This window comes from Terrapene carolina, unplaced genomic scaffold (genome assembly GCF_002925995.2).
Source record: "Terrapene carolina triunguis isolate 2854851 unplaced genomic scaffold, T_m_triunguis-2.0 Scaffold789, whole genome shotgun sequence".
NCBI lineage: Eukaryota > Metazoa > Chordata > Testudines > Emydidae > Terrapene > Terrapene triunguis.
This window is the reverse complement of record NW_020665140.1, coordinates 7871776-7884058: the sequence shown is the minus strand read 5'-3', so window position 1 is coordinate 7884058 and position 12283 is coordinate 7871776. Positions and strand designations below refer to the sequence as shown.

Sequence of the window (12283 nt, the reverse complement as noted above, 5' to 3'; positions counted from 1 at the left end):
TCGATTTCCATCCACACCTAGCCTAATTCGACATGGCCATGTCGAATTTAGCGCTACTCCCCTCGTTGGGGAGGATTACAGAAATCGATTTAAAGAGAGCTCTATGTCGAACTAAATGGCCTCGTGGTGTGGACGGGTGCAGGGTTAAGTCGATGTAACGGCGCTAAAGTCGACATAAACGCCTAGTGTAGACCAGGCCTTAGTGTAACCTTAATTACAGTAAAGTATTTGCTGTCAAGCAATAATTATTACAACTAGGACTGTTGTTGTTTATAATGCACTGGCTAATAAGTATGTGTACTGCTGTCCCTATTAAATAAAAATTTAGGTCTGCTCATGTGATTGATCCTAATGTGCCACTACAGCTGAAAAAGTCTTTGCATCGTGTATTAAAGGCTTGTGCTTCTAGAGCTCAATTTGGTGAGGTGCTGAGTACAGTCCTGCCAAGTGCGGAGCTCACTCATCTCCCACTGTCTTCACTGGGAGTTGAGAGAGTTCAACACCTTGCAAGATCAGGCTCTTGGAGCAGAAGGACTTGAGTCCATCTTGAATCGGTGAAGGCCTGCATGGCTATGGTGTGTGGTATGGTGATGAATGGAAAACTGTGAGTGGCCATGGATCCTGCAGGAACTTGCACGCTGTTATTTGAGTCAAAGTTCCATAAGGATTTTCAGCCCACACGCTTAGTGAAGGTATGCAATGTGCAAGTGATCTAAAACACAGCAGGGTGGCTGTTAACTTGAGATGATTTCCTTATGTTCCCTTTGTTAGGAGTCTATTCACAATTATGTTAAAGAGAGAATCTGCTAAATTATGTATTTCCTGGCTCTACTCTGTCTGTTTCACCCCAGATGTTAAATTGTAGTCTCTGCAGTGTGTGTGCATGTGTATATAATATAATCATGCAGTTGACTTCATGACAGTCACTGTGATTCTCAGTTGTTCTCTTAAATTATGAACAATGGAAAATGGACTCCAATTATTTAGATTGGTGAATTACATAAGTCACCTCTCATCTACTTGGAGGATAGGGCCATACCGTGCTGTAGCAATTGTAGAGTATTGGGAATTAGGCATGTAGCTCCCATTAATGGAGATTATTCATCTAATTCTCTTCATACTGCTCTGAAAATTTACCCCCTGATGTCCGACTCATCATAGTTTAATTGTGACTTGCCTGGAAGCTTGGGGGGATATGACACCATATGAAAATGGAAAAAAAGAAGTCTCATAGGAAGGAATGATGTATCTGTCAGATATAGGTGTCAAGGGAAAAGATCCCAATGATGGTTTCACTTAAGTGCATCTCACAAACTGTTTTTAATGTTGTGATATCAAGGTAAACAGGAGACTGGTTTTGATAACCTTTTTGGGTTGAATATTTAGTTTAAAATCCCAGGTACTACCTGAAGGGTATAAAATATGTAATAAAGATGTTCAGCATATGTCACAGAGATTGTCCCCATTATGCAGCTGAAGTGGGCAGGATGGGAAGACTGGCTGTGAAGACAGGATGCAAAGGATTCCCCGGAAAGGGGTGGAACAAGAAGAGAGTGATTAGTTGTTGGTCAGGATGGAAGGGGGAGGTGGAGAGCAGAGAAATGTACCTGCAGAAAGTGCTGTGAAACCCAATCCTTTCCCACCATTTGTCACAGAATTGTGCTCTAGAATCAAAGTTTTCTTTCATTTTTTAAAAATGTTTCTAGGTCTAATGGTTATGAAGATCAATTTAAAAATGTGACGCGTGTGTAATTAATACAGTGTTGTCCTGCTGTGTTTGCAGAAAGTGACGCATAGCTCTAAGAAGCATGAACTTTCCCATTCATCTGCATGGGATCTTATCCCTATTGATAAATTTAAATTCAACATCGTTAATTATTCTGATGATTTTAGAAGTAACATCTAACTATTGAGATTATCTCACAATCTACAACTGCCTCTTAGACCTTCCCATGTGCCTTATGCCTAATTGTCCCCTGCACAGCTGCCCAAACTTCCAGCGTCTCCCTATGATGCAATTATGGGTTGTCAATCCAAAAACTGTCAGTGTATTAAAAACAGAAAATATGGGAACATTAGAAAGTGATTTTGAATTTCATGTAAGAGAAATCACATTTGTTCATATTAAAATATTTTTTTAGATCCAGTTTTTAATTTAAATATGCTGCAAAATCTCCAAACTGCCATACCAGAGTGCTGCAGAATCCAGAGATCCTGCAGAGTTCAGTTTCAGATTACCATGGAGAATCCAGGGCTTTATATATTGAGTTGAGTTCAGGAGGTTGTTCATGGTTCAGCTGGCTGGAGTTTCTATGTTCCTATAATTGTCTGGTCATGCTGGAAGAAGCCCTGATTGCAGTTTTAGCTAGGTCACAACTTTATTCTTAAATATCTGGGAGTATGTGGCAGATAAACTGGTACAGTGCTGGTAGTTCCATTCCCCTTTCCTTATATTCGGGGCTGCTACCTTCCCCATCCTGGTCCCAGCCAACTCACTGCTGGGACCCAGCCACATCACCCCCCTCATGCCAGGGCTAAAGGGGAGCCCACAAAGGAAGGGAGGGTTAATTCCTCGCTGTACCAGTCATAGGAATCTCTAACCCCCTTTCTCGGGTCCTTTAAAGAATGCCTCCTTTTAATCCTGTACCAATCCATCTGATCTGATCACTGTATCCATTCCCTATGGGAGTACCTGCACTGAACATCCATCACAAGGCGGCACCAGCAGTTAGCTTGGCTGACCCCTCCCCATACCTACCCAGGTTCCCAGACATTTACTGATGCCTTCCTTAATAATTTTCATATACCAAAGTTTGAAAGAAAAATCAATAATATTGTAAGAGCAAGACAGCAGTTCTGATCCTGTTTGTTGATTTTTAGGGTGCCATTTTCCTGCCTGGAAACAGAGTAATTGAGCATCCTGGCAATGAAGAAAGCCCAGGGAAGTTCCTCTTTGAAGTTATTCCAGGTATGATATTCTATTCCCCATAAAAATGTCTTTAAAATTTTGTTCCTATTGACTAATGACCGGTTTTATTCAGCCTGAACAGAGGCAGAAGATGATTAATGTTTCTATGTAAGAGAAAAAATGGTTAATTTTGCTAATAATGTAGTCTTTCATATATTCATTCACCCCTGGGCTGTGAAGGAAAATCATGATTTCTTATTTGTCAACATATACAGTACAATTGTTCTGCAGTCAGAGCTCTGGGCACTGTGTGAAATGGACTGCTGGAAGGATAAGCGTATTTGGCAATGCTTTTGTGACATTGAATGTTACAAAGTGAGGTAGAGCATTCTGTGGTACCATAAATGCAAAATGATTTAACAGCCGGTTTGGTGTAGTTCTGTCTGCTAGCATGGCTAGCAGTATTAAGGATCCTTCATTGTGACTAGGGATGCATGAACCTGCTCTTACACAATTAAGTACCATTGTTTTGAAACTCAGTTCTGGCCCTTTTAAAAAAAGTTGAGGTTGGGTTTGGTAAAGGAGCACCTCCCTGGTCATTGAGTGCTACTGTTCACTCCAACCATGAGCTGGCTGGCGTTTCTGCCTTCCCAAACCCTAGTCACCCTGCTATTTACTAGATGCAACTTGCCATTTTCCCTCTGTTATCCCTCTCCATGGCTTCCAACTCACTCCCCCTCCACACTTAAAAAAAAAAAAAAAGAAGTTGTGTGGTCTAAATGCATCTGAACTAAGCTCAAGTACCTTCTCTTTGAATTCTTATGACGCCTGAGTTTAATGTGCCCCAGAATGCCTGGTGGAACAGAACATGCAAAAATTGAAAGCCGTTTAGCACAGAAGCAGCTCAGACCATAACTCATCTTGGTAGACTCAAAGAGTTCAATCTATTTAGCTTTAACAAAGAGAAGGTTAAGGGGTGACTTGATTACAGTCTATAGGTATTTATATGGGGAATACATATTTAAAAATGGGCTTTTCAATCTAACGCTATCCAATGGCTGGAAGCTGAAACTAGGATACATTCAGAAGAAAATAAGACATGAATTTTTAACAGTGAGAGCAATTAATCACTGGAACAATTTATCAAGGGTGCTGGTGGACTCTTCATTACTGATGATTTTTAAATCAAGATTGGATTTTTTTTCTAAAAGATCTACTAGAAAACTAACATAAAACATTAGACTTTTTTTTTTACCAGCTTCAACTGATAAACAATTATTCATTGAAAAATGACTTTGTGATCTAACCAAACATTTTAAAGGACAGTTTTAATTTTGGGTTTTTTTTTGTAAAACAGGAAAACAAAACCCTCAAAAGTCTCTGTTTAAGGAAAAATTACTGAAGATAGATTTCAAAAGTCTAATTTTTAATTGAAAAACTGAAAATTTAAGGGAAAAACTTTCTCCTGAAAATTGTCATCTTTTTTTCAATGAGTTCTATTATAAGTGAAGAATCTATTTCTACAGGCTGGCAAGGGTGACCGGGAAAGATAGGTTGAAGTAATAGTAGTGATGGTTGCTATTTTAAAATACATGGGAGCACTCATACTACAGCAATGGTGCAAGGAGGGGACAAGTAAGTAGCACGTGAGGAGGAGATGATGAGAAGTAATTTATTATTGTTGCTGTCTGCCCTCCCTGAAGTTTCTGCTGGAGGGAAGCAGCTTTAATTCCCACTGGAAGATGCTTTCGAGAGGAAGTGCTAAATCAGGTTATCCACAACCTACCCTGGCTCTGATGCCTCCCTTGCCATCACACCATGTATGCACAACTTGGTGAAGAGGCCTTGCTGAAGCTAATGCTCCAAATATTGTGACTCCTATGACACTTAAATCTGCCCATTAACACACACTGGCTCTTGGGCCTTTTTGGTGTCTGATGTAGCTTTGGCACAAAGGCATTGGGATGTTTTCTTCCCCACATTTGAAATGTAAGGAACTGTAAGCTCAAAAACACTTTTGTAAAACAGTAGGGACAGCTGTAGGCCACTGCTCAGCTGGTCAGTGAAGGAATCTATGACTAATGTTAATTGACGCAGCTGAACTGCGGAAAGGTTAGTCAGATGCATTTTTTTATTAGTTTCCCTAAGGGAAAATAACTGCAATAAACCTGTATCTAATTCTCCCTATTAAACTTTCTTGTTCTTGTTTATTTTTTGGCTTTTTGCTCTATAGAATTTGCACTATGGAACCATGTTCCAGATTTGAAGGCTTTGAATTAGTATTAGAGACAATTCCCTTGCTGATTTGGGCTCTGTAACACTGACCACTTTTAATGAAACAGGTACTGATCTGGCTCTTTTTCCTCTTAAAAAACCCACAGCAATGCAGTCACTTAATAGTTTCATATTATTTATTATTATTATTTATTTTATTATTTGTATTATAGACTGCCTACAAAAATGTCGTTTCATCCTGAGTTTGAGTTATCAGAGCACAACAATGTTTTAGCTAACAATTTAAAAAAACGTTCCTCTCCTATGGTTTGAAAATTCCTTGCTGATTTCCGAAACATTGGCAAATAAATTATTTACTTCCAGACTGAGATGTTACATGCCAAATTTCAGCTTAGAATGAACTTTCATGGCCGCGTTACAAAGCTCTGAGCAATGTAGCTTGTAATCCGAATGCTTGCCATCACATAACTAACAGGCAGTGCTAACATAGAAAGCAATCTGTCTCGTGAGTTCTCAAAGTACAATTTCATTGTACTATCTTTTTCTACAGCCAAGAAAACAAAAAGCAGCTGGGCCGAACTTGGCAAACTCGGGTGCCTTCAATGGAAGCTGTAAATGCGCATCCTCTTGGAAAATCAGACAGTTTTTTTAGCTGGCTAAGTATGGGATTGGATAACCAAATTAGGACAGTTTTGCTGTTTATGTATAGGATCTACAAGACAAACAACAAGTATAGAAAAGATTGAATTTCATAATCTTTATGATGTCCTATGAGTGAAGTGAATATACATATGGTAATGCCATCTGACATACAACATTTGAAAAATGTTTCCTACTTCATCACATTTGACTAAAACTGAAAAAGGAAATGGGGTAATTATTCTACCGATGATATTTGCACATATCGAGTAGCCACATGCTCATATCAGTGACTCGGTAGACAGAGATTTTTTTACTTAATGCCTGTTTGTGCTCTGAGATCAAACTTGAAATGTGTACAGAAAAATTACATTAATATTAACCAGGTATACAAGTGACTATATTAATATATCTTATAATTATTTTTAGGCTTCATAATCAGGTTTCAGGATTGAAAAGTTACTAACTGAACTGAAATCTTCAGCAGTTTAAATATTCTTTTTTATAGGTTTGTGCAGCATCAGAAATGGAGACAAAACCAAAACCTTAAAACAGAAACCGTATGTGCGGAGAAAAATCAATTGTTCAAGATTGTCTTTAATTAACACTGCCCGCTGCCTCCCCACCCCCATATACCTGTATCCTCTAATTTTAATGTGTTTGGTTAATTATAAACTTTCAAGTTCTCCCTGTTCAATTATAGGAGTCTCTCAAACTACACAGTGATAGGTTTTCCTTGATAACATACAATGGTTGCCACTAAAAAGTTGAAATTGGCCAATAGACGCCACATAGTTGCCGTGGTTATTTCCTGTTCCAAGTATGGGGGAAAACGATGGTGCTTCAGATACCATTGTATGATTGCTGTTGATTATTACTGACTTTAGTGATGACCACTATAATTTGATAGTGTTTGAGTGGCATTAGTATACTGCTCTTTTCCTTCAATAAATATGCAGTTGCAGTTACTCCACACTTCAGCACTATTTCTGATGCGATTCCTAAAATATTGCCTTCTTGAAGTTGAATGCACACACGTTGTACCATGTATTTGATCTTTCAGAGCCCAAATTAAAATTAGGATCAAAAGGAATAGTAGGCAACTTTGAAAGTGAAACACACAATCTGAAAAGATTGTAGGGTTTTTAGAAATATCATCTGAGGGGCAACAAGCAAACAGAGTTAACATTATTACTGCTGTTCAGTCACAACCACTGCTTAGAGAGAGCATTCACTGACAATTCTCAGTCGCCAGTGTTCTGAAACTGAGCTATTTGTTGACTCTATCCTCTTAGTGACTCATTATAAAGCCAGTGTTGTAGCAGACTGGAAAAAGAATAGAACTCATGGGGTATAACAAAGGAAAAATATATTGTAGTCAAGCCTGTGTTTTCCTCCCGATAACTTTCATACATGAAAATGGCTTCATAGCAAAAATATCTAGTTGGATAGACTGATTTTTTTTATTTTATTTTACTGAACATTGTGTTACATGATACAGCACTGAAATTCGCAGTCTTAGCTTGATATTATTCCCTTTGCATGTGCATTTCAAATTCAAGTAATTTTATTTATAATACCAAGACAGCAGTGACAATCTTCTTTTTGTCTACCAGATCTGTGGGCAGAACTAAAGCTTGTGTGTGTGTTGATAATACATGCAAACAATTTTGGGAATGCAAGTGGGAGTTGGGTGATCATTTGAAATTATAATTCTCAGAACATGACAATGTCTGAAGGTGAATGAAAGAAATGCATTTGTGGAGAATGTCTTGTGCCTGACGCTGTCATTAAAAATATATTCATTCCATTTGCATTTAAAAATATTCTGTTCATACTTCATGTGTTGGCCTGTTTTTAAACCCGAAGTGTGAAATTGTCCTCTGAGGGACTTGTACAAGGTCCATGAGCCACTTAAGTGCTGATCCTTTCTACTCAGGAGTCAGTTGGCCGCCTGTATCATAGAAGAGTTCTTTGAGCCTTTTTGTAATCCCTTTCACCCTCGGAATAGAATCGGGTACTTCTGTATGCAGTGTTCTTGTAGCCATGTCAGTTCCAGGATATTAGAGAGACCAGGTGCATGAGGTAATATCTTTTATTGGACCAATGTCTGTTGGTGAGAGAGACAAGCTTTCAGGGTTACACAGAGCTCTTCTTTGGGGTTTTGCTGTCAGTTATGGTTCCCAAATAGGCATTAAATTAAAATGTAAGTTCTTGGATAGAACTGAAATAGCTAGACTCATAAAAAATACAAGACATCAGATCTGTTGTGGTGATTTATGTAAGGTGTTGTGTTTTGAATTGCAGTACTTTGAACATCTACTTTAAGGCATTTATTTTGATTTACTGTTATATATACAACCATAGGTGTGAACATGTCACTTCGTAGAAATATCAGAATAAAAGTTTTTGTCACAAAAAGTGCTTAGTGCCTACTACCTCGAGTAGGTTTTTGCTTGGTAATAAGTGTTTGCAGGATCAGACCTTAAATTAGACATAATACAGACCAAGGAGTCAGAAAAGTCAGATGAAAGTCACATAATATTAAGTTTGTTTATTTTCATTATGTATCTTGTTAGCGCTAAAGTTTTTTTTAAATAATAAAACATTCCGTTCTTCTATCATGCTTTTCATCAGTAGATTTCAAAGTGCTGGACAAAGGAGGTATCGTTAGCTTCATATTACAGATGGGGAAACTGAGAGATGAAGTAACTTGCCCAAAGTCACGCAGCAGGCTAGTAGCACAGCCGGATATAGAACTGAGGTCTTGAGTCCCAGTCCAGTGCTCTACCGACACTGCCTCTCAAATAAAAGAGCTGATGTTGGTTAGGATAGGGAAATAGGCTTGGAGGAGTGGTGCTTCCCTCATCATTCACTGAATCATGGTCTTGCATCCATCACTTGAAATGCCGACTATTCTTCCCTCGCTGTCCCCAGTTATTTATGTTAACCTCATCTTGCAACTGGTGGTCCTGCTTTATGGCAGCGCTAAATGATTACACAGGTTGGCCTAAGTGTTGGGAAGCCAGCTCACCACTTTTCTAGTATTTCACTGTGAGAAGGCATTCCACTCATGTGTTACTTGTGTCCCTATGGAGTACATATGATATTATATGCATGTTTCCTGAGGAGGCACAGCTGAAGGAGAACTTATTTAAAGAACTATATTCATTAAGAATGTGAGTTGTATGGCTCCTTTATGATTCCCTCATCCCCCAGGACCTTTAAGGTACAAGTCCAGTACTGTAAATGCAAATAATAGACCAACTCCTTAGGTCTCTGTACAGCTTTCACAGTTTTTACTCTGTCATTATCTAGGTAGATGTCCTACTGAAGTCAATGGGAACTTTGTCTGAGAAAATATGAGTGCAGGACCAAAAGCATGTGAAATTCCATTGGACAAATTAACACCCCTAAGATTACTTGTTCAAAGCTTAGGTATTAATATTTTATTAAAACTGTGTTTAAACTGAAATGTACCGGCATATAGTTTTCACCTTTATAATCAACTTTTCTCTCCTTCAGAAATCACTTAATGATAGCATCATACCATAGTCCAGTGTATTTGATTTTGTAGCTTGCTAGTATACAAGAAACTGTGATGTCAAAATTGTTTGAATGAAAGTGAAGCAAAGGGTGAGCAAAATAAGGACTGTCTGAAACTGCAACCCCTTTTAGTAATACTACTACTAATTACATTGCACTTCTATTGCACCTTTCATTCAAGGACCTGAAAGCATTTTTCAAACATTGCCTTAAACTCATGGCTGAACTATATTTGTTCCCTAAAATTTCCTCCACACCGCTACCATGGTGTAACTCCTCCTAGTGACAGCCACAACAGAAGCACTAGGGTAGAGAAGCTGCTGGCATTTTAAAAACCCCACTCTGGATTACATGGCTGTTAAAAAGCTGTGCCCAGTGGTGCTTTTGTAACACCGACAGACCCCGGTCATCGGCAGGCGGGATTGAACCTGCGGCCTCTGGAGCTTATAGCATGAGCCTCTACCGCATGAGCTAAGGCTGTAGAGCAGACTCATTTGATCTCTCTCTCTCTAGGTGGTCTCAGTGCCACTAGATGGGACAGAACACCATAACCAGGAGGTGTGTGGATTACACATTCATTCCATTAGGGCCAGTGCCATTATTATGATATGGAAATTTTAGGAAAGTGATTCTAGTACAGACAACGCCTTGGGTATGTGCACTTCACAACATTATCAGTGCATCAAAATTACCTCTGAAAGGTAGATTTCTCCTACCTTTTCCTTTTAAGCCAGTTCCTTACAATAATAAGTGACTGACGGTTGACATGAGGAGTCATTTGGTACTGCATGTCTGGGAAATGTTGATGGAAATAGATGTGTCTTCCAGCACTCTAAAGGTTGTGAGATTCAGACTCAAGTGCATCACCCAGGGAAGTTTGTTCCATCATAACTGTGTGCTGTTCATTAACAACATTCTTCCCCCTACATGTTTTGTTTCCTTGGCGGGCTGGGGAATCATGAGCCTCCACTGGCCAGGATTTTCTTTATTTTGTTTGGTATGAAATTGAGATATTTGAGGACCGACATTTATTTATGTCTACATCCAGTACTACAACCCAGGTTCCTGTTCCTGCACATAGGTTTCTGCTAATCTCCTGTCCCCAAGGCGCCATGGCTGCCTTGCTATCCATCAGTAAACACAGGGCTCTTAACACACAGTGAAAACTGGAGACGGTAGGAGGCATGAATGATGATTATCTAAAGGATTGCTCACTTCTGTATGTTCAAGAGCAGTCTGTCAGACCTTAAGGGCTGCACTCTGGCAGAAAACACACTGTGGAAGAAAAACACACACATCCCCATTATAAAGTTCAGATGAGCATTTTCAGGGAACTGCTCCTATCCATGCACATATTGAGGAAACATTTTTATTCTGGTGACGGTGTTTATCATCCCACACAGACATTAGTTATCTTTGTGGTTCATTGGATGTAAACCAAAATGTAAGATGTGCTTCAGAATTTAAAATAGTGCAGTACTGCTCCCGAATACCACAACTTACAATAGTATTGCTACAGCGCACAGGGCTACTTCAATAGAATGCTCTGGGAAACCTTGTCTAGTGATTCGAGCACAAGACCAGGGGTCTAAAGACCTGGGTTTTAATCCTGGGTCTGATGGTGATTTACTGTGACCTTGAGCAAGTCACTTAACTGTTCAGTGCCTCATGTTTTCTATCTGTAAAATGGGAGATTAGAATTTACAAGGATGTAGTAATATTTTATTCAATTAATGTTTGGGAAGCACTCTGAAACACTAATATGGAAGGTGCTATAAAAATGCTAAGTAGTGTTATATTATTTTTCCAAGGATTGGACAGCTGCTCCTACAGGCATGTCTGAATCTCTCCTTGCTGCTTCAAGAGGCTATTCTGCTGGGTTTTCTCAGTACAGTGTGAAATACTCTCCATCAGATTGCTAAATTTACTTTATAAATTTGTGCAGGCTCTGTACATGGACCAGTTCCCCAGAGCCCATGGTCTGGTATTAAATCTCCACCATTGAGTGAAAGATTAATTCTTGGAACTCTGAAATCTATCAAAATGATTTTTTTCATTAGTCAGGATAGATGGAGGTGCCCCTAGACTTTCTCTCTTTCTTTCTTTTTTTTTTTTTTTTTAAATTGCACACCATCTGGTTGGTGAAAGTTTCTAAAGATTCCTTGTTCAGGTGGAAAACGCCAGATGGGATTTCAGGTAGTATACTGCCTTTCTTCTTAATCTCCTTTGTATTAAAAAAGTTGATATTAAACTGTCTTATTCCCACTGATGTTTTCTACTTCCACTCCTCTTGGGAATTCTGTTTAAAAAAAACAAAACAAAACAAACATCTTTGTCTTGCTTTTAAAAATCTCTTTTTCATGGAAAAACCATTCTATTTTTAAGTCAGTTTTAGGTTTCTTGGGTCCATCTCCCATCTGCATAATGGCTTGAGGTGAGTTTTAATATCTCTGTACATGCCACATTCACCCTTTTGCTATCTGTACTTAGTAGAATATCACTTCTGCATTTATAAATGAGTTTTGAAGTGGCAGGAGACAAGCAGCTGCTGTATGTGAAGCAATGGTATTAAATAGTAACACAGAAACTGGTCCTCTTTCCCCTTGGCACAAGCAGTGTTTAGCTTCCTTTGAAGTCCTCACTAAATTTGGCCATGGGTTTTCAAGCACCTGATACAGTACAGAGCGAATAGAATAAGATTTGCACCTTCTATTATGGCTGCTTTTTTTCACCCTAAATTCTCAAAACACTTCACAATTTAGTTGTACAAATCTGAGAATGTTTTATCCCCATCAGAAGAGAAACTGAGATTATAGAAAATGTTTATTGCCGAATAAATGAATCACTTTGCATCACTCAATGGCCCTCAGGCCTCTGACAACTAACATAAAATTCTTTAACTGGTCTGTTCTTCAACAATTTGCCCATCTGTAAAATGGGGACAATAGTACTTAC

The 12283-nt window shown here is 38.8% G+C and overlaps 1 protein-coding gene across 2 annotated transcripts in view; it reads left to right on the top strand.

Annotated features, from left to right (window-relative positions):
• The window catches only part of ARHGAP24 (Rho GTPase activating protein 24), a 333812-nt gene that overhangs the window by 129073 nt on the left and 192456 nt on the right, over positions 1–12283 (top strand). For both annotated transcript variants that reach the window (XM_024198670.1, XM_024198673.2), the window contains one exon: positions 2881–2968. In XM_024198670.1, the coding sequence (XP_024054438.1) occupies positions 2881–2968 (88 nt within the window). The remainder of the gene's footprint in view (positions 1–2880; positions 2969–12283) is intronic.